General features: G+C 39.6%; 1 protein-coding gene across 2 annotated transcripts; it reads right to left on the bottom strand.

Moving 5' to 3' along the window:
- Positions 1-1,263: 1,263 nt before the first annotated feature.
- On the bottom strand, positions 1,264-18,640 carry GOLGA5 (golgin A5). Of its 2 annotated transcripts, XM_030950251.1 has the most exons (14): positions 18,514-18,640; positions 17,328-17,943; positions 14,846-15,070; positions 13,623-13,842; positions 12,949-13,072; positions 11,941-12,144; positions 10,680-10,850; positions 10,003-10,131; positions 8,004-8,102; positions 6,175-6,400; positions 4,920-5,025; positions 3,935-3,998; positions 2,532-2,608; positions 1,264-1,457 (listed from the first exon to the last, which is right to left on the bottom strand). In XM_030950251.1, exons 2-14 carry the CDS (start codon positions 17,890-17,892, stop codon positions 1,439-1,441), a joined length of 2,229 nt encoding a protein of 742 aa, XP_030806111.1. In that variant the 5' UTR covers positions 17,893-17,943; positions 18,514-18,640; the 3' UTR covers positions 1,264-1,438. The 2 variants fall into 2 exon arrangements, with proteins under 2 accessions (XP_030806111.1, XP_030806112.1); XM_030950252.1 differs by having other exon boundaries at positions 1,264-2,608.
- Positions 18,641-23,143: the final 4,503 nt, after the last annotated feature.

Here is a 23,143-nt window from a genome sequence, read left to right as displayed (position 1 = left end):
TGAAAGTAATATTCCGGACTCTGAAGTGGGAATGGTTTAACTGCCCAGCAGTTTGATAGTCCCTCAAGAAGAGACTTGGCACTTGGAATATCTCCCCATCTCTTAGGAGAGAGGCTACCAGAGGCTTGTTCACTGCAAAGCCATTTTTTCAGCGAGGCAGCCCTCCAGGAGAAAGGCACCACCATGAGGAGCTGCTTGTCAGAATGGTGTCCTGATGGCACCTTTGGCTTGTAGCTGAGGCTCACTTCACAAATCTCCACAGGTGATACTGGGGACCAGCACCACTGACCAACACCACTGAAGGCATGAAGCACATCTTGGCTTTCAACTCAAAATGTGACATTTATCTTCTGAGAGAATCCAGCACATGCTCTGGCATGTTCTTACACTGCATCTGTGCAGGCAATGAACTGTGGGGCAGAAATTCCAGAGTGTTTGAACAAAAGCTCTGTGGAGTGGTTCTATTTTGTCTAGCTCTGAAACTGCTCAGCACTGCCCACAACAGAGGGCTGATGCTATTCAAGTGCCTCATGTCAAGGACTCGATCCTCAGCCTCATCACAGGGCCAACACCATAAAAGCCTAAATAGATACTGGAGTACAAGAGCTCAGTTCAATAGGCAAAAGATAGCAGAAATCTGCTAGTGCTTAGCCCTGTGAAAACCATAAAGTCTGGAATACTGAAAAAAAGAATACTGATCTGTGGTGAAGGGTTTTGTAACAGCTTCACTAAGTTTCACCAAAAAGAAAGAGTGTGCATTCTGAAGTTGTCTAAACAAAAAACAAAACAAAACCACAAAAAACCCCAAACAAAAACAAACAAAAAAATCACCCAAAAAACCAACCACCACCAACCAAAAAACCCAAAAGCCAAACCAAAAAAACCCACAAAGAAACCAACCAAACACACAAACACACACACGAAGGGAAACCAAGAGAAAAGGAAGTAAGAATAGATATAAAGCTCTAAGGCATTTACACCACTAATAATGTTCCCCCCCAATATCACAATATACTGAAATATTCAAGGATTCAGTGTTTTAGAAGTGCTTAAATGAAGAAACTGGATGTGTGTAGAAAATGAGTGTGCAAAGGTTCTTTACTTGATCTCCTTCCATACCAACAGCTCCCCCTGGGGTTCAAAAGTGGCTTTAGTACCAGAATTGAAAAGAAAACAGGCAACAGGAATTATGCAAAGTGCAACAAACATGAAAGAGGGCAGACTCAACTTAGAATAAATGCTTTTATTATTCAGTTTATCCAAACATTTCAGTTTTCTCTGCAAGACTGAATCAGAGCAGCAATACAGTCATTTGTCCCCTGTAGCATTTCCATAGGAGCCAGCGTGACAGACCTCATGCACAGACCCAATGCTGTGTTCCAGCCACAGAAAAACTTGTGCTGCATCCTTAAGAGCAAGAGTGACAAATTGCTTGCAGTCATCTTTTCATTATCCAGCTGTGAGCACCACACAAAAAACCAAGAAATTTCTTAAGGAATGAAAGTGACCTTGTGTGATTGTCTGTTGATAATTCATGATTACAGAATGCCACAATCTGACAACAGAACTTCTACAGTAGGTTTGGTATTTTGGGTTTTACTATAAATATTTGATGAGGTTTGTTTATTAGTATATTTGGTGAGTGTTTAGACAAGAGAAAATTTTAATGTTTTGATAATTTCATATAGAAATAGTTTTAATTAAGTACCCAAAGCTTTAGAAAATAAATGTTTCAATAACATCTGATTAAGACATGTACTAATGAGAGAGGTATAAGAAAATGCAGTTAAAATATACAAATTTCAAGTGCAAAAAGAAACACCATTACTTCTCAACAGTTTAAACCTTCCTTCTCAAAAACCATGTCTCTTTCTCTAATAAAGCTAAAATACCAGCCTTTAAATAGGCAGCCCCACTGTTCAGTTGGTAGGAAAGATACATCTTTTGCACTAGAAGTACAAAGCTAAGAATAATGCAGAATATTTTATTCTTAAACTTATTTACAAAAATATATTGCACCAATCCATTTTCCTTTTTCCAGTTAATGTTAAGGAAAAGCTTATTATGTACAAAGTTAAAAACAGAAGTGCAAAAGCAGACTGAAAGAAACCAGAAAGAAGTTTATTTAAAATGCTAAACACAGTTTATTACCTGACCATAGCCTACATCCAGTATGACCTAAAACAATTTGTACCAGATATATCTGCAATTTCAGAATTCCTTGCATTTCTCTGCAGAACAGGCCTTATCTTTCACTCTAACCATCAGAGGGTCTACATAAAATGTAAAGGCTAATCAGAGCTTAGCTTAACAGCTTCATTTCTCCAGGGAAGTGATGCTCTTTTAGGTAAATTGAAAAGGCTACATAGTATTACACATGTATTTGAAAGGTAGTGATAAATCAGGCATGATGGTTTTCATCCTTCCAAAACACCATGAGGAAAAGTTTGCTCATGTTTCAGGACTGATAATTCCAAGGCATTGCCAGTCCACACCACATTAGCATAGCTTATGGTCCTGTCTCAGTCTACCTGCCACTGGGACTGTCATGATGCATTTCTGGGGTGTAGGTAAGGAGAACAATCATAACCCAGAGGTGAAGCAAGGCCTGGGAAAAGAAAAAAAATCAATTTAGCACTGACAATCACCATCCACAGCAGCAGTAAATAGGAGAGCTCTCAGTGAGAGCTGACAGAACTTGTTTTGTAGAAATATTTTGATTAAAATATTTTTTCTATTAATCAGATCGATCCTTCTAAAAAATAATTGGCATTTGAACATTGAAATGCTAAATCAGATTCTGAAGAACCTATTTACAGAAAACTGAAGACTTTACACGAGCAGCAAAAATAAAACAGCCTGTTTTCCTACAGATTTGTGTTGTCTGGTTTCTCTTTTCCTCCACAGCACAGTGACTTCAGCTGTTCCCTGTGATACCCAGTCCCCAGCCAGCACACTGTGATGTGCCTCGAGTGACTGGTAAGCCACTGCTCCTGTGCCAACTGGCTGACACCAGACTGTAAGCCAGCCAAGCTCTGATTGCCTTCTCTTTAATGCAGGCACTGATTGGAGGCATTTTTATGAACTCTGTAGGAATGTTAATTCTCATTCAAATTTGGCTGAAATTATCCAATTAGAATAGAAGCTGCCTGGAGTGCAAAAAGGAATGCATAACCCACATTTATTTTAAAAATATTTTTAAAAATTCAAGTTATAGTAGTCATGGTCAAGGTTTGAGCAGAAAAGGGATAACTGCCACTGGCTGCCCAGCTCCTGTACAGCCACCATCAAGTTCCCTTCAGACTACAGCTTAGGCAGAAGAAGTCTTCAGTGTTTTTTCCAAAGCCTGCCTTTCCACAAGTCCCTGCAGCTGACAGGCACCGGCCCTCCAGTGGATAAGGGAGGCATTTCACTTCTAGCAATTGCCAGCCTGACAGTTTCGCCCGATGTGGGTGAGCAATTTTCTACTGTTTGTTTAAGTCGACCAAGAACAACTTTTTCTTGCTACTTTTTCAGCTACTAGAGAAGAATGACCATTAGCCACCGAAAAAACACCAAAGTGAGGAGTCAAATATTAAAAAACCTCTAAAAAAATCATTTTCCTAAATGCAGCGCATGCAGGTGCAGCAGGTTAACCTTGGCAACTGGTCACTAATATTCCATATTTTACTACTAGAATCTACTTTCACAGGCCTTTAAATGGTAGTTACATAAGTGTCTTTAAAGACTGATATGCTGAGAATTTCTGGGAAAAACCGAAAACTGCCAAGCAACATGACTCCAAAATGCTGTTGTAAAAGCATTATTTGGTCCACTTCCCAAAAACCCACACTGAGTTGTTAATTATAGCCTTTTGAGCATCAGTCTTTCCATTTAAGACACACTGGCATATAAAGTGGCTCTAGAAATCTTGCACTGAAGAGAGCTGACTCACCATGTAGATGATGACAAAGACTCTTGCTATGGGGTATCGCCTCAGAAAGATTCCCAGCCGAATGCTACACAGGGAGCAAGAGAAAACAAAACACACAATTTAACACTGAGCAATAAATTCTTGTTACTCTCATCTCAGTCACCACAAATTCAAACATTATGGCTTTGTTTCTGTCTTGAATTTTCTCAAATACACACAAAGCTTTGTTGTTGTCTTGAATTTTACTTCATGTACTCAAAACACTTAGTGGGGTGAGAAAATTCAGACCATAGAACGCTCCTAATTTTTTCCCAATCACAGAAATCCTGTCACAATGAAATTCAAGCACCATGGAAGCACAAAGGACTTTCTATCAAGGTATCTTACTTTCAAAGCACTAAGAAGTATTACCTATTTTGTTTTCAGTTGGCAATTGTTTCAAGGTTTGTTGCAGACCTTTGCTGTGAACACTATGAATTCACCTAACTCCTCAGAAAGGGATCAAAGCAAATTTATTGCTGGATCCAGAATGGTTTTAATTTACTAATTCCTCAAACAGATTATCTTCCAAGGTAATCTGCTGCACTGGCTTACAAGGCAGAATCTTGTCTTCATCAGGACTGAAAGAGTACAGATGATACTCCCCCACTAATACACACTTACAGTTTATCACAGACACAGTCAAAACCTCTGAAAGTAAAAATGCAGAAGATGGATGTAATGAATTTAATTAGATATTTTTTCATAACTCAGGGAACCTCTCGCACCAAAATCTGTCAGAGCTTTGTTTAAATAATTGACAATAATTTGCAAAAGCTTAAGAATATTAATGTCACAGGAAAGCACAAGTGAAGTGGGTCAATACTTAGTATTTTATACCACACCTTAGCTGCACTATTTTAACCTTTTCTCTTCATAAAAGGAGTAACAGGCACCGAAGTGTGACACCTGAGCACTGTAAAAGGATGACAGTGATTACGGATGAGCTCTCTGGGGACAGCCTCACCTGAACTGGTCGATGGTGCTGGCAGCCTTGCGGACCCTCCCGTACATTCCTGCCACGCCGGTGTCCGCGTCACCGAACAGGACAGGGACACTGCGCAGGCGAGCCCCTGCCCGATGGGAACAAGGGCAAACAATTACACTAACTGTTGTCAAACAAAACAAACTGATAGTATATAGCAAATATATTTATAAATAGTATACAAACAATGATCAATATGATTGTAGCGTCATCAATTCTTGATAAACTTACAATCAAGTCAAACTTTTCTTCAGCTTAATATATTTTTAAAATTTATTCATTTACTAAATGGATATCTTGAGATTCAATTCCATCATGTCACTATACATATATATATTATTTATACACCTAAAAACTATTATTAGGTGTATAAAATGATGGGCTTGATACTGGCACAGTTTCTCAAATTTTTTTACTCTGATACTGTGAAACTCTGATTAGCATTTCTGACATTAACTTGTACGTTCAACAATTTTTTACTTTATTTACATTTTTACTATGTATCAACTTCATTAAAAAAAATTGATAATGTTACTTTTGTGTAACTAAACTTCAGCTTTCTGAAGTTACTTACAAACAACTCCAGTTTTGATAAGCAGAGAAAAAGTCTGGACTGTTATTTCACACCTCTTGGTGACTGTCCCTTGCTTTTAAAGCTATTTAACATACATAAAAAATGACAAACTTTGACTCTGAAAAGTAACATCTCAACACATTGGATCAACTGCTGGAGTTGTCCCAGAAATACAGGACTGACAAACCAACTTCATCAGAACCAACATATTTTAAGCTGCTTTTCAAGAAAAAACAGAAAGCAAGGAAGGAAGAAATTCTTTTCAACTGGATCAATTCTCAAAAGGAAGTATTCCATTCTTACTCTCTTCCCAAATTCTTTTTGCAAGAGAACACTTAAATCCTGTTTCTAATATTCAGTTTAAACCCAAAATACCAGTTTATTTGCACCTGTGACAGAATTACTCCAACAGTGCAATAGTATTGAGAATTAAAAGATTAAATTTGCTTTATTAAATTTACTGAAGTCGTTTGCTCACAAAAAGGAGCTTCTGGTTAACTTTATGATACTGGCTGCTGTACAGAAGGTCTCTAGAATAAGTGGCCTATTTTCAGCACTTATTTTTCCTTACAAACTCAGACTTTCAGGGAAAGGCATTAGGAAACAAAATAGCCCAGGCTGCAGAAAAGAGAAGAGTTTTAAGCATTGTACTTCCTTGTTTACCTTCAGCACCATCAATGCCTGCCATGTTAATGGAAGGTCCATTTGCACTTGTGCCTTGGACAGCCTTCAGCTGCTGCTCGAGCCGTTCCAGTTGGTACACAAGAGAATTTTTCTCTGTGCTCAGGCTCTCTAACATGGTTTGCTTCTGAATTAGTGTTTCTGTCAGCTGGTGAAGCCGATTTTCCAATTCTGTCTGACTACTACTGCTTAGAGTCTTGTTTGTCAGCTAAAAAAGCAAAGAAAAAAAATCATTCTAAATTCAAACTCTGACCAACCAACATATTACAAAGCTCTATAATAACCTAGACTTTCAAGAACCAAGTTACTCCACAGCAGAATTTTTACAGGATAATGCCATCAAAACTATCACTGATGAGTAAGGAAACCTAATTTCAGCAGTTGTTAACTGTTCACATTACATAAGAAACTCTTTGTAAAAATGTATCTCTGTTTTCCACCTATAATCATATGAAAGTTTCTGTATGAGCCTAAATTTGATCACAACATCAATGCTATGCCTCAGAGACAGGTTTAAATAGCAATCAATAGCAAGCTAATCCAGCCTGCCTACCATACTTTCAATTTAGTGAGTATGTAAAAATGTTTTCACACAAGGAAGGAAAAACTCAGTACAAATAGGGAGACCTGATGCCACTTTACAGGAAAACATGAATGAAATGGTGAGGATGCAGGATATGTTGCAGAAGAACTGAGGAGCACCAAGGCAGAAAACATGACTGTACTAGCAAATAGAAATTGCAAGGCCAGCAAGTGGATCATGTGTTTGACATGGATGTTGTCATTCAATTTGCAGCAAATATTTCAAGCAAATGGGAATCACCACATCTGCCATATGTGCAATAGCTCATCTATTCACTCCAGTCCTGGACCTCAGCCACCTTGTGGCATCATATTCCACAAAGATGTAGCTTCATTAACGAAGAAAAGAATCATCAGGAATTACAGATACCCAAAATACAAACTAGGTGCCTGCAACCAGGCAGAGGCAGGTGCAGGTAGTCCTGAAGTTCAGCACCACCAGAAAAGTCATCTGCCAACATGCCCAAGAAATCTGTATCACATCACAACCATTTCCAAATGCTGACATTGTAACTGCTCAGCTGACCACATCTGACTCCAGACTGCCAATTTCCCCATGAACAGCCTACTTTCACTATGCTAAGGTAACAGAATGAGGCCTGTGCCTTCAGGCTGCCCAAGGAGACTGTGGGGGCTCACAAGTATGTGGAGGTTCCAAAAGGAATGAGACTGATACAAGGGAAACAGGTCCACCAACACAGCAGAACTTAGTAAAGACTCACACACTAACACCCCTAATTCAAGTGCTGATGTTGAGCAGGCACACAGGAGCGCAGGAAATGGCCAGGCTCACATGGTGGCCCCCACTGCCACTGGCCAAGACAGAACAGTGGGCCAGATGGATCACAGAGTCTGCAGGATGTAAATTATGTTCTTTGAACAGTTACAAGGATCTTGGCAGAATTCATAATGACCTAATCAAACACTAATGAGTGTTTTTAGTCTGCAAAGACAAGAACGTTGATCCAACACCCCCCACTAGGTCTAGTAGGGACAGTGGTTGATTTTTACCCCCTTTACATAAAAGCACATACAACTATAAAATAGGTTATTTACATGGTTCCCTTCTTGTACTCCATACTCTCAAAACTCTACTCTTCATTGAAAGCAAGTACACTGTGCCTCATTTGTAGAATGCTTACAGGATTTTTCAGGACAGTTTAGTCAAATAAGTAGTTCCTATCACTGTTTTCATAACTGAGGGGGATAAAATTGTTTTCTATACACACCTGATTTCTGAGCTTCTGAATTTCTTCCTCTCTGTCTTTTATTCTGCTTTGCAAAGTATTCTTTGTTCGATACAGTTCTTCTTCAGTATAACGAAGTTCCTATAAAAATTATCACAATCACACAGAAAAGATTTATACATATACATATTTTGAGAAACAAACTCTAGTTATCTAGAGTTTCACAACAGAACACAAGAAAGCACGATGCTGCAATCAAATACAAACTGAAATATTATCTTAGTTCATGTCTGTCATGGATGGGGCATATGGGGATAGAGAGAGTTGAGCTGAGTATCAAGACACAACCTACTAGGCTAATTAAATTCTATTGTGGAGACTGCCCTAATATAAATATCAATCCAGACTAATTTACTGGGACTTACACAATTTCATTGGGACCAAAATTTTATCTTGCTTACACTTTCACCATTTGTTGCAGTGCTATCTTAAAACTATGTCAATAATGTAACAATTACAAAATACTTAAGAGGGTATCTGTATTCCTAAAATAAACTCATTAATTCAAAATACTATTCTTTAAACATGTTTGAAAACCCTTTGCATAGCTATCTATAATTCTGTATGATGTACATCTTCCTCTAAAGTTTAGGATAAATTAACATAGCAGATATAAAAGAAGAAGGAGTATTAGTAAAAAAAAATTACTGAAGAGTAAATCTAACTGTTAACTTTTGTTGCTCCCATGATTTAGTGGCTATTTTAGCTCCCACTTACAGACCTGTCAAGCTTATCTTTTAAATTAAGACAATCTTCAAATTACTCTGACTTCAGCCATCAGTTACTGCAGAAAACAGATAATCCTGCTCTCCCTTTGAACCATCAGATGCACAAAAAAATAACACCTCTACTTATTTTCCATCTTCAGTTTCAGAAACCTTATGGCAATAGTTACAGCAACTCCCAGACAGAACTGACCTTAATTATATTAAGTATCAACACAAGCAATTATGTTAAAAGCACATGTAAATGGGTGTCATCAAAAGGAAGACTTCAGTTTCTGCAATAACTGATGTTTTTTTAAATTCACCTCACTCTATTGACTTAAAGCATATTCCTCAGAAGGGCAGGAGTAACAAAATACAATCTACCATCTGCTTTGACATAATAAACATCAGCTACCCATCAACAGCAGACCTTGACTTCTGCCTTTTAATTAGTTCAAGCTGCGAGCATCCCATTAAAATGTAATTTCTGAAAGGATAGATAATCCTGTAAGATAAATTGTTCCTAGCAGATACACAGGACTCGTGCTTTCTTCATTATCAATTCTCTTTACATGAGCTTTTTCTTACAAGGAAAATTTTTAACATGCAAAGTATTTGTCCAATTCCTACTGCATAGTAAGTTTGTTCACATGAAATACAAGTTTGCCTTTTTTTCCCCCCGCTCTCTTTATAGCACAAAATTGCTTAAATCAAGGCAGAGTTTGCTCAAAAAGATGACACAATCTGACAGAATTCATTAACATAATTTTATCAGCAATTTGTCTACTACAGCAGTTTAGAAGTAATAACAATTAGATTCAGAACTGAGTAACAAATGGATTAAATAAATTACTAAAATTGGTACTACAATGACATTGTTTTACAAGCTACAACTTTCAGATTTATTGAGCACAGGAAGATTCACCATAGCCACTTTCAGTATTAGGGTTTTTTAATATAAAAAATGTTACACTTGTTACTATATCCCTGTTGTTTGATTGTTTCCCTGCTGAATAAAATTCAATTCTGTGCCCTCCCTTAGGATCCTGTTTATTCACCAGGAGCTCTGTTCATCAGCAGTACCCAGAAGGCCCTGACCATTGCTTAATCCTGGCTGCACTTTCCTTGACCTAGTGGAGTACTAGACAAAAAATCAAACACTGCCCAAGTATGCAAATATCTTAATTTCTTAAGCCAAATTTCTTAAGCCAAATGCTTTGCTGATGACACCACATGGAGCCTAAAAAGAGATCCAGATTTCAAGAATTCTTTACCTGTTTTTGCCGTTCTAGTTCAGCTTCTGCCTCTTGCTTGGCCATTTTTTGTGCTGATATTTGCTCTTGTAGGTCTTGAAGCTGCTCTCTCACTGACTCAGCTTCGCTTACCTGCTGTGTCTCCATATCCTGAAATGAACACAAATACAACCATTTCACTAACATTCAGGTGTTACTGCAAATCTGTCATAGGCAACAGCAAAAAAAATAGTATATACAATATTTCTTCAAAGGAAAAGGAAGGTGTGGGTGTATTGGATAAATTACATTTGGTCATTTTATACAGAATATTTTTAGTATCACAGCAATAAAATAAATTATTTTTTGAACATGAAAAACCTCTGCCTCTTCCTTTCTACTGTCTACAGGCTAAAACTGTGTAAAATGGGCTGGCATGCAGCTGCTGTGTTGAGCTCATTATGCCAGCAGATGGGCATGGATGACTTGGATTACAGGGCTTCAAGGATTAGTAGCTCTTGCAGAAAAGAATATAGGTGATGGTTAGAGAAATCACTATGATTGTTAGGAAAGAAATGCTTCCCTCAAAAGGAGTACACAGGATTGAGGGAAGAGAGAAGTAAGGTAATAAATACTAGAAACAATAGACCCACAGTACACAAGAGAACAGTCCTTTGTTGTAGCTAACTACAAATACAGGTGTTCATAGGCACAGCTACCTGCAGCTCTGTTCTCATCTGTTGTATTTGCCCCATTAGTTTTTGTATTTCTTCTCTCTGAGTGTCTCGCTCATGTCTCAGTTCCTCCAGTTCCATGGTGCTTGCTGTATTGCTATCCAGGCCTTCAATACCAGAGCCTTCTTTTAAGCTGTTTATCAACTTTTCTTTAGACTGAAAAAATAAGTCAATACATTATTTATAGCAGTATTGAACAAGTGCTCAACTACAATATGCTATAATGATTGGTTCATCTGTTCTTTTATCCAATAATGATCCTACACACTTGAAAATGAAAATGCTTCCATATCGATAATTTTTCTGATTTTCTGTACGCCGTAAGACTAATTTAACTGAAAGTCTGTGTTATCTGTGGAAGAGTGCAGCTTTTTTCTTTATAAGTGCCTGGAGTGTTAAACTATCATGGATAACAATTCTGGTCCTCTTGGTACTGAAAAAGACAAGATGCACACCAACAGAGACTATAGACAAAATTGACCCTCTTTTTCTCCTGCCAATAAAATCAAGAACCAAATACAGCAGTAACTCTTCTAGTGTTATGTTGACATTGACTTGTGATTTTAGGCTTTTCATATTTACCAAGATGATTTAAAATCTGTCCTTGAACATTTGATAAATTAACTATTCTAAGAAGAGATCTCTATCTTCAACATCTTGCTAATGTTTATATACAAGACTTAAACCAACCACATCTGGACATGGTATCTTTGACAATTTACATAGTACAGAACTTGGCACAAAATACCTGATTTAGCCACTGTTCATATCACATTAATCACAAGCAACCTTTCAGTACATGGCAAAATATTCTCTGGTTACATGTTAAGTATCCATTCTATGCTTTGCTTCTGCCCCGGGCAGAACAGAGTAACACCCTTGAATCAAAAATACTGGATATGGAACAAATTGTAGGTTTCATCTACTGCAGTTTCATCTAACTATCTGGACTCTTGGATGTGGAACACACTGACAGATGATGCACAATAAGCACAATGGTTCCCTTGGATTTTATTTCAGGTTCAGGACCTGAACTACCATTTCAATTCTATAACCTCATCTATAAACTTAAGTTTACAAAAGGCAGACTGGTAGCTGTTCTATATATGTATCATTATAGACATGCCCCAGAACACATTACAGGTCACATGAAAAAATATACCACAGGTTAGATTATTTGAAGCATAACACCTTAAAGCAGTTAAAGCACACAAATCACAGTGTATTTCTTCACAAAAGGGCTTACTTGGAGAATGCGAGTAGCTTTCTGTTTATAGTCTGTCAGCTCCTGTTTTGCAGATTCCAGGTGGCTTTTAGTTACTTTGACTTGCTGCTGAAGCTCATCAGCTCGCCTCTTCTCATCTAAATACTTTCTCTCTGCTGCAGTTATCCCTTCTGCCAGGTTCTGACGTTCTGCTTCCACTTTACTCAGACGAGCTGCAAACTCATTCTATTAGTGATAAAGAAACAATACTTTGTGTTTAACACAGCCTCAACTTTAACCTAGGAAGGAAAAAACAAAGTTTAAAAGCAACTACACAGAGCACACCACCTCCTATCTGCACCTCCAACTTAAAGACTCATTACTGCCATGTGGAAAGAAACTCTGCTTGCTTAACCAAGTGATAAATAATCCAAATAAGAATATGCTTTTCTTTCCCTCACCACAAATAGCGAGGGAATAAAAATCTTCCTATTATTCAAATTTATTTAGCAAACAAAAAGCAAGCTTGCCCCTCAAAAAATATTATCAGTTTTAGTATGACATATTTTGAAGTACTATAAAAAAAACCAGACACTCTCAAAGATTTTCAGATATGCTATTATATGCAGCAAAGGCCAAATTCAGTATAGAAAACATTATCAATGATGTACTTGCATATTTCCCACAGAAGTCCTTCATCTTAAGATCTCACAGTAAAATAGTGTAACAACACACCATGGAAAACTAAACTGATTACCAGTTTACTCTTCAAACATGTATTAACATTAAAGTCAGCATTAAAAAAACCCAGTAAAAATTGTCAACATTAATCCTCAAAAACTTTTACTCATGAAGCTTTCAAAATAACATATAAGAAATAAATGAGCATCTCAAGGGTATTTAGTGCAGCAGACAGCAGCACACCCTCCCAAGAAGCAATTAGTACCCTGAACAGGAACTGAAGTCAAAGGGAGGAGAGAGCACGTGGAACCTCATGGATCTCATCTCAAAATCAAAGTTTTAAAGTCTTCCTGACTCTTCATGTCTAACCTGCATTTGTTTGTAACTTTCTTGCTCTCGCTTGAGTGCAGAGTCTGCATCACGCAGCCTCTCCTGAAGAGTCTGAAGGGCTTGATTTTGTAAACTGCTTCCTTCACTGTGGTCTTGTATTATCCTGAAATAGAGACACACATATATTGGAAAAGAAGCAAGCTATTGTGATTTTTTGTGTAGAACTATAACCTCCTAGCTTCCAGACCAGCTTTGAAAATTTGCCCAGTAGATTTCTGCATATGGACTACAGGTGTGAGGCCTGGAGTTAATGACTCACACTTCTCCTCCCTGGGCCATATTCTGGAGTACCCATATCCCAGCAGTGAGACATGTTCAGAAAAATCTGTGTATTTGTGGATAAGCAAGTCTATTTTTCAAGAAAAAAAAATCTTGGGATCTTCAGCTTCATGCCTCTGACACAAACATAAATACTTTACACAAAATGGATTCCACTAATCAGATGCCAACGGATGCCCTAATTAATACTCATTTGTCTTGTTGCCACTGCCAGCTATGATAGAGCAGTTTCAGTGCAAACTTTAATCCTTGTATTTCAAATCCTTCCTCATTAGTTTATTATTTTTTATTCTTGAAGACAGTGAATTATCTACCTTGATTTTTTCAAACTTATTCCTATTGGCAGAATTCCAAAGTATGAAATGAAGAAGTACCGTGATTTTTCACTCTGCAGTGCTTCTAAAGCTTCTGTCCGAGCACTTAGGAGCTGATCAGCTTCTTGCAACCGTACTTTCAGCACAGCCAGCTGGGAATCTTTGGCACCAACAGCTTCTGTCAGATCATCCACTCGAGCCTGAAGGTCTCTAACCATCCTGTCACTCTTGGAATGGTCAACATTCCACTTCTCCACCTTCTCCCGAGATTTGTTCAGTTCTACAAAATAAGAAGTTTCTTTGAAGTTTACAAAAGTAGGTATCACAAGGGCTTGTAAGCAGTCAGGATGCAACTATCTCCTTTCTTAAAGAAAAAAATTAAATATGACCAAGTTGAAGTAAAACTGAGAATTTATAATCTACTGGGAAGTAACAAATGCCAGATTTGCTGTCAAAACACAACCCAGAAAATCTTGAAGGTGATCTCAAAATAGGTATTTCCTTCTGAGTCATACTGTGGATGACGGATTTCACCTGCTCCATCCCCTGCAATGGCCTACTGTCAAATATCCCTGTGCCAAGAGAAATGTTTGTATAAAGCATCTAGTTTAATTCCAGTTTGAGTTTATGGTCACATAAAAAACAACAGAAAAATACACCAGTTGTGAATAATGCCTGAATAAGACACTTCTGTTTTTAATCTAACATCACACATTAAACTTCACTGGATATAAAAATTATCTGGCTTGTGCAGTTACTGTGAAAAAAATGTTGTACCTCAATTTTACGCCTAACAGCAGGAGTTTGCTCGCTGTTTTATCATTTCATTTGTACTCACATTTTTTATATTTTCATTTCACTTGACTTTGAAGAAGCCAGTGATGTCATATTAAAAATACTAATTATATATTTTTACTGTCAGTTTCTAGGCATCAGAGACTACAGTCTACTACAGCCAGAAAGTAGTCAGTTTTAAGTATTCAAAGGAATTTGGTAATTTAAAAATAAGTCTTTTGCAAAACCCATTAAAATGCAGGAAAAGTATTTTAAGCGTGGTATTTCCTGCCAGTGTTTTATTAAGATGTAAACTTTGCAACTAACTTGAACACACCATTTTGATCAACATTTGTTGTATCTATCTAGCTGAACAAGCCTTTTAATTTCTCCCATCTCATTACATGGGTAGTCATACATGCAAAGGTACCTGGAGAGTTTTTATAATAAATACATAGAGCATTGTTTCCTAGCTCACTAGCACATTACTAATGTTATAGCTGAAGTACCTTCTTGTGTTTCTTTGGACCTCTGTATTAATGAAGCCACTTCTTGATTTAAAGACTGAACTTCATTTCGCAGCAGCTGGTTCTCCAGGCGAAGGTTGGACAGCTCATGGGATTTGGAATCATCACTGGCTGAAGGGCTAGGGCTAGTGACTGCACTTAGTGATGAATCCTTCAGGCCATCATTCCCTTGGGCTCCCAGACCAGAGTCTGAACTGTCTGGAGTTTCTGTACAGAGAGATGGAACTTAGAACAAATGCCTGTGTTTGTAAACTATCTTTCTATAAACAGTAGTTCCATATTCTGCATCAACGGTTAAGGAACAACAAGGATAATAAATCAAAACAGTTCATGCTGAAACGGAATCTAGAGCTGCTACTCAAAAGTGATCGCTGGAACAAAACAGGACTATTGACATGCATCATGCAATGTTTTTGTTAATACTGCAGGACAAAACATAATAGAAGTTATAAAATTTCTTATTACATAAATGGCAACTTCAGGATTTCAAAACATTAACTCTATGTCTTTGCTGCTCAGAGAAGTCCTCAGAAGCAGAAGAGTAACAGAAAACACTAAATATACATGGCAACTAACTGCAGGAATTTTTTGTACAAACTCATTCTGGTTTTCATTCAGATTTTGCCAATGCCAATTTTGTTTTAAAAGAGAGAACAATAAAGGAACTCCTAGAGGTATTCTGAAGAAGTCCCCTGGAGGGAAGGAGGAACCAACAGCCTTTTCCCAATCATGCACAACACACATCTTGGATTAATGCTGTGAAAGCTACAAATCCACTGTAAGAGTCTTGATTCCAGCACACAGATAGTTGGAAGCTTTGCAGCAATGTTAAGATAAAATGACATAGCAAGGAACAAACAAACAGGCAATCCAAACACATTACTGCTGAATATTTACTTCCCCTTGGGATCATTAACCAAGTTGCTTCACTCTTCTTACCACTGCGACAGCCCCTAACACCCTGAGCCCAGGGAACAGGGGCACACTGTTAATTCCGAGCAACACCACACCCACAAGTAGCAGCAGTGACAGAAGATTTCTTCTACATTTTCTCAAGCCTTTTTCCAATTAAAGGGATCCTAAGAAATGTCATTGTCTTTCCTTTGATTTACTTACAGTTCCAACTTATGAAATAATTCAGGCTCATTTCTTTATCTGGAAAACTCAATAGATTAATTAAGCTAATGAAACAAGAAATGAGCCATTTATAGCACAGATTAGATTACAATCATGGCAATATACAAAGTATAATGTTAACTGGTTTTATCTATAGCTAGTATATCATAAGCTACTTCAACAGGTTCTGTCTGAATATTTAAATGACACAGGTATATTTGTACAATGAACTTTGGAAAACAGCGTGTTTAAATCCTGTATTGCAACTGTATTCTTCCTCACTTAGCAGCTCCACAATGCAAACTCTGCTCAAAAATCCTCAGAAGAAAATTCAACAAGCCACACTGAAGAAAACAAAACAAATGTTTCTTAAGCACCAATCAGCAAGGCTGCAGACTCAGGTCTAACATATCTGTATTATTTATTTTTAGTAGTAAACCTTACTGAAAAGTCATGGAGTCAGAAAAATATTCACATGTTTGGAAATTATCCCTTTTTATGTCTAAAGCTTTTCAGCATACTTAATGTAGTAAGTAAAAAACTGGCATTTACAACATTTTACATGCTCAAAGTACTAAACAAATAATAAGTATTCTAACTACATTATTAGTAACAGAACCACTTGCCTCAATTTTCAAAAATAAATAACAGCAAAGTAGCACAGCAACAAGGAAGAAGTACAGACTGGACAGTCTGGTAGAGAACAGAAGTTCTTGACACTTCCCAACCATTGTTCTTCCTGTGGTTGACTTGAGCCCAGCCCCAGCTTCTGACTGACTGGCCTGGAGGCTCATTCAGGCCTCTGGATTCAGACTGCAGTCATGAACTACTTCTGGCAAAGCCAGAGGCTTTATCTCCCTGGCTCTCCATCAGCCTGCCTGCATCCAGCTTCCTGCAGGACAAGCACGTTTGCCAGCTCACCCCTCCTGCACGGTGGAACAGGAACATCTCACCCCACCCCAGGCACTGCACTGAAAGTCCCTCCCCTCCCACGTGGCAACAGCAGCAACCAAACAAGACAGACCAAACAAAAGCAGCACCTGTGCTTCTACATGGGGACATGTGGGGCTGGGGCAAGGCTAGAGCACAGCTCAGAGAGGCCAGGCTGAGCAGCAGCAACAAGGCAGGTCCAGAGCACAAAGGATTTAGGTATTCATTATGTCATCTGTCAAACTAGCACAGTATCTGGTATCGCCCCAGTGATGAAAAAACCTGAAAGGCCCTGCTGTACCTCACCCATTTGACATATTACCACCATTAAATGTTTCATGAGGTGACATGAAGTTTCATGTGTTACCTAGCCTTACCCCAGACACATATATCTCTAGGTTCAATACTATTTAACTACCATTGCCTTGGCTCCTGATGGAATTATCTTCAGTAGTTTTTGCACTCTGTGTGCTGGTAGACACAGAACTAATGCTTGAAGTCCGAGAGTGATTCTGAAGAACAGGTGGCTTGCTCTTCTCCTTTTTAGAGTCTATCCTTCCATTAGGTTCTTTCTCTGAACTGTTGAGAAAATCAAATAGCAACTCGTCATCAGGTTCTGACTTTTTTCTTCTCACAAAATGTGAGGCAGCTCTGGGTGTGGAAGCATTTTCTACTGGAGAAGCTGCCTCCGAGGATGTCCTACGTCCTGTTTTAATATTTGCTGTTCCTGCCAGGATTGTGGCCTTTTGGTGTTTAATATTTTCAGCTGCTGAGGAGATGTAGGCTGCTTTGGATGAGGTCTGGTATTTCAGTTCTCCAGTATGCTGGTGCACTTCAGAATATTCATTGGCAGAGTCCAAGTTCTTCTTATCATAAACGGCACTGCTCGAGGTGTCTTTTTTGCTCAGAGCTGATGCAGCTCCTTGATCAACTCTGTTGAGTAGATCCTCTGCCTTTCCAGCGAGATCAGCGAGCCAAGACATGATGAGTGTCCGTTGATGAACTCTGAACAACTAAAATTTCAGGACCATATACTGCAAAAGACAGAAGGATTACAAATCAGATTGCTGCTGCTGAGGCAAGATGTACTGTTTATCTAAACAACTACTGTGTTAAGCTATTAGTGCTGTAGTTATTATAATACTTTTCTTCTGCTTATTTGGTATTTTGCTGCTCTGGTAACTAAAGGAAAGAAACTAAACTAGCTTCTGAGGAAAACAGACAAAACCTAGGTCTTTAAATCAAAGTTATTAAAAGCAGACCACTGCATCAGTTTCTGGTATCTTCAGCTGCTACAGTGTATCATAAAGACAAAACAACTATGCCTTAGACGTTTGGCCTGCAAATTCCCAACCTGGCTCAGGCCAGGATCTCCTCCCCCACAAACTCTGCAGCCTGCTGCTCTCCGTGACACCAACACGGCGGACAGGTGTCTTCACCTGCACCACGGGCCTGCGACACCACAGCGGAGGCGTGCGCCTCGCCCCCAGCTCCGGGAAGGGACGTTCAGAGCGGCCGCTGCCCCCCGCCCCCAGCGCCGCCTGCCCTCCCCAGGTCCGGGCCCACTCAGGAGCGCCGGGGGCCTCAACACGGCCCGGCCTCACCTCCTGCAAGCGCGGGGGAGCCCCGGCCCGGGGGGAGCCGTGAGGGGCCGGCGGTCAGCGCGGGGCCGCAGGCCGGGCCGGGCACCTCAGCCCCGGCGCTTCCGGCAGACGTGGCCGCCTTTCCGGGGGCGCCGCGCGCAGGCGCAGCGGAGCCGCCAGGCCCCCGGCGAGCTCATGCCCCGCCCCCAGTGCGCTCGGGCCCCGCTCCCGGTGCGCTCGGGCCCCGCCCCCAGCCCGCCCAGGCCCCGCCCCCGGCCTGCTCAGGCCCCGCCTCCGGCCCGCTCAGGCCCCGCCCCCGGCCCGCTCAGGCCCCGCCCCCGGTGCGCTCAGGCCCCGCCCCGCCCTCGGGCGGGAGCGGCGCTGGCCGTGTGCGCCCCCTGGCGGTGCCTTCAGTAACCTTTGAGGGGCGACTCGGCAGGAGCTGCGAATGGCGCTGGCTGACAGAATTATCTGTGTTGGAAAAGAGCTGAGAGATCGGCGAGCCCAGCTGTTGGCCCAGCACTGCCAAACCCAGCAGTAAAACCACATTCCCAAGTGCTGCGTACTTCTCACTGTAACACCCTTCTCTGTCATCTGTGACTCAGTGTCTGCGACCTGCAGTACTTGAATAATTTCAAGATTTATGACTATTATCTCTCTTCTTTAAATGCTTATTCTTAGTAAGGATAGCCGTTAAAGTATACATAGAGTACACTTACGATATACTTAAAGCACTACATAAGGTTTTGTTGTTCATCCTCTCTTCCCCCTTTATTTGTTTTCTCAACCTTCTACACCAACATATCACAGCTAACCACCAACTTGCTTCTCAGAAAGTTTCTACTCATGCCTGAACTATCAGCAAGAATGTGGATGAAGACAACACTTACACCTCCTGCTACTTCAGATCCTTCTCTACAGAGGACCTGTTGTCCTCCTGATTATAATGCTGAATGCATGGCTGGTGACTTACATCCCAGAGCTCTAGTTGTTATCTTGTCAGATCACATCTTGCAAGTATTCTCTGGTTAAATTCACTGCTAGGCTGTTGTCAAGCTATCTGATTGTTGTTACCTGGTTTAACAGAAGTTTTATTACATTTTATCATGGTAATCCTCTTACAATGGGGAACATACAATGTTTGGAAGATTATGAAGAGCTCCTCTGTAGGTCAAAGGCTTGAAAATGTTTGTCTACAGAGATGAATTATCAATTATCATTGTGCATCCTTACGACTTAAGCCTAAGCAGGAGACAGGAGCCCTGCTGCCTAGTCAGAACCTACTCAGGGAACTAGTACTGGCATCAGTTAATAGAAGATCCATCCTGCCTCATTGCAGATTAAGCAACACATTGGAAATAACAGTAATAAACCAAATGAATTCACAGCCTTCAACTTTTACATCACCTGAATCAGCTGCACATAAACATAATTTTAATTAACGTTAATGTATCACCTTCTCAGGCACTTAGAAAAGCAGAGATTTTTAAGAGAATTTATTAATTACCAGTTTACACTTGTTTTACTCAACTTGCTCAGCCTTCAAAACACCTTACAAATCCCTTCAATGAAAAATTTAGGTATAATTGTGAATGTTTGAAGTATTTGATCATTACACACCAAAGTGACATGAACAATGTTCAAAATATGAAGGGCCAAAGCCAGTGCCCTAGATTACCTCTGTCTTTTACAGAGGGGGTAGCAACAAGGCATGTTTCCATCCAGTAAATATCCTATTGCACCAGTGCATCTAGCAAGCCCTTCTCTTCATTAGAGTCTGAGAACATGTTCAGGAAATATACCTACAGCAGAGATGCATAACCAGCAAGAGGAATTCAATTCACATTTTAACATGTCCCATTCCACTCTAGAGCCATTGCATGGTCTTTGTTTGACTGAATCATCTCACAGATGTAAAATAGTTTAATTAAGTAAATAACTAGCTTAGATAAGTAAATGGTTGTACAGAAGTGCCTTTTATTCAAGATTACATAGGCAGACTCATAGGACCACATCTGACTGCCTGAGAATTTCCAGTTCTTGCAGAGGACATAATTATTTACCTCAAAGTAAATTCCATGGCAACTCTCTTTCCCCACTGATACAAAATCTTTAAAACAGAGATCCTGTACTGATAAAGGGATTGGCTAAGAGTGGGAGAAGACAAATCCTTTAGGTCCTGTATAGATTTTATATTGACTTGTTCAGTTATAGAATCATTCCATAAAAATAAATCACACTTTATGTGTAACCTGGGAAACAGCTATTCCCTCTGAATGCTCTGATAAAATGTAGTAACTCTACTACATTTCCCCCACTATTTAGTGTCCAACAATTGGTGTGTAACCTTTGCAACTGCCTGATTTCTAGAAGACATAAAGGTTACAGCAACACTATTAACATTTGTTCTGTTTACATTTTCGCAATTACTGATAGTTTCCAAAAATAATGTTTCCATTTATAAAATTAGAAAAAAAATAGCAGAAAGTTTACTGAGTGAGACCCTGAATAAGTAATGATATCTCTTTCCTTGGCGCTTCTTTAAGAACTGTATTTTTGTTCCCATAACTGGTGTTCTCAGATTTTGCAGGGTGATGTGGAAGCTAGAAGAAGGAAAGAAAACTTGCTTCTTGTTCCACTGACCTATTTATAAAGTCCCTTATGTCTGCTATATCAACAGTTACTTCTAAGAATGCTGTGATTGCCAGGCTGAGTGGTGAAAATATCAAATTCTGTCTCAAGGGGCATACAGCTTCATTAACTACCACTGAAAACTTTACAGGTGCCTTTTCAGTTTACAGGTGCCCTCCCCAGGGTCCAGGCCCTGATCTGAAATGCTACACATCTTGCTGCATAGTTTGACAAGTTCTAGCTGCAACTCTCTGTCTGCAAGCACAAAAAGGGAGAGATGCATATCTAGCTGTAGACAAAAAATTAGACTTTCTGTACAAAGCCTTTAGATCCCTATTCATACTCAAAGTAGAAGTAATTTTAAGCTATAATTTACAGACATTATTTTTGTCTATTATAGCTCTCATTGTGAGGAAATTTAAATAACGAAGCTAGAGAACATCTGCCCCAATAAGTTTAACACAGCAAGATTAACTCATTGCAAGAAAACATTTGGGGCTTTAGGTTTGATTTTTTTTTAATTAAAAAAAAGGCAGGCTCTGCAGTTGAAAAAAAATTTCTAATTACTATGTCCCACTTTGAGCTGATGCACAGTCTCTTCATTCTTCATTAAGGTAAATTTTTAGGTAGAAGAGGCAAAACAGATATGTGGTCACATGACTTGTACTAGGTTAACCTCTTCTCTAAGTATACTGAAATAGAGCTTTGGCATCTAGCTTCTGTAAAAGACTGTGCTGAAAATCATAAAAATTCCAAAAAATACAGCAACAAAAAATAAAATAATAAAAAAATGAAGATAGGTTATGTCATCCTCATTGAGCCTTCTTTTTCATGTGTCGTGATATTAATACACAACTACATATCTGGTCTAAGGTCATGCAGTATACTGGAAGTATGCCAAATATCAAGGATTGCAAAATGAGGTGATGGTCACTGGATGAGTTGCTACTTCAGCTTTTATTTCATTCTCAGCATTCAGTGTGTGGCCTCGTGCCATTGGTCACTTCAATGCACCCCTGAACAGAATGGTATGAACTGTTGTCTGTGACCTTGCCTGACTGTGTGTGAGCAGAGAAATCAGGTCCTGCCCAAAAAGCTGCTGTGAAACTGCTCTGTGCTGGCTGCTGTCCCTGTGTGCACCCCGAAGTAAAGGAGGGTGCCCAGCCTCCTCCTCCAGCTGCCTCACCCACCCTGCCAGGGCAGCTTCCCTACCGTTGAGCTGCAGCTTCCCTACCTTTGAGCTGCAGGTTCCCTACCTTTGAGCTTACCAGCTTCCCTCCCTTTGAGCTTACCAGCTTCTCTACCTTTGAGCTGCAGGTTCCCTACCTTTGAGCTTACCAGCTTCCCTCCCTTTGAGCTGCCACCTCTGCCCATGCAGCTCACACACCACACCCCTGAGGCTGCTGCTGTCACTATCTCCACATTCCAGTGGGGAATTGAGGTATGGTGAGGAGGAACTAAAGGTGAAATCCTCCTCTGTGCCTGAACAGAGCAAAGCAGGTTTGGTCTGGTCAGAATGTACAAACTCTGGGGATAGATCATGCTCAGTGCTAATGAACGTGTAAGAATTTTAATCACCAGCCCTCAATGCACTTCTGGGATCTGAAGATATGGAACTTGTCCAGATGGGACTGGCCTCTTAGAAAAAAAGCAAAAAGTCACAGGCCTGATTTGAACATAATAATTTTCTTGGTTAGAAAGGCCAGTCAAAGCACAAATCCCTCTCTGAACATGGCCAGCTGCAGCTAGTGAGGGAAGGTACAGTAACAGGACACAAGGTATTTCTCAGCTACACTCTCCTTAGAATTTTGACTCAGGGACTTCCAAAGCCAAAGGGAATATCCACATTTAGAAGGCCTTCAAAAATATTTTTTCTTTTTAATTACTTAATAATTAATAGAACTTTTCAAAGGTAGAGAATTTGTAAACAGAGGCACAATTCTGTTTTCTTTAGCTGGACCCTTCACACCCCCATCCCTTATAATTTTCCTTGGTATCACTGAATGATTTATAAATTGAA

Source organism: Camarhynchus parvulus, chromosome 5, assembly GCF_901933205.1.
Source record: "Camarhynchus parvulus chromosome 5, STF_HiC, whole genome shotgun sequence".
Classification (NCBI taxonomy): domain Eukaryota; kingdom Metazoa; phylum Chordata; class Aves; order Passeriformes; family Thraupidae; genus Camarhynchus; species Camarhynchus parvulus.
This window is presented reverse-complemented; position numbering and strand designations above follow the sequence as displayed.

Bases quoted from the DNA above. Each gene is read 5' to 3' on its own strand.
- GOLGA5 (XM_030950251.1), bottom strand. From the start codon at position 17,892: ATGTCTTGGCTCGCTGATCTCGCTGGAAAGGCAGAGGATCTACTCAAC. The intron at 12,145-12,948 runs GTTAGACATGAA...TATCACTAATAG, and splicing joins AAAGTTACAAACAAATGCAG to AATGAGTTTGCAGCTCGTCT. The intron at 2,609-3,934 runs GTGAGTCAGCTC...TTCTTTTCCCAG, and splicing joins TCTTTGTCATCATCTACATG to GCCTTGCTTCACCTCTGGGT.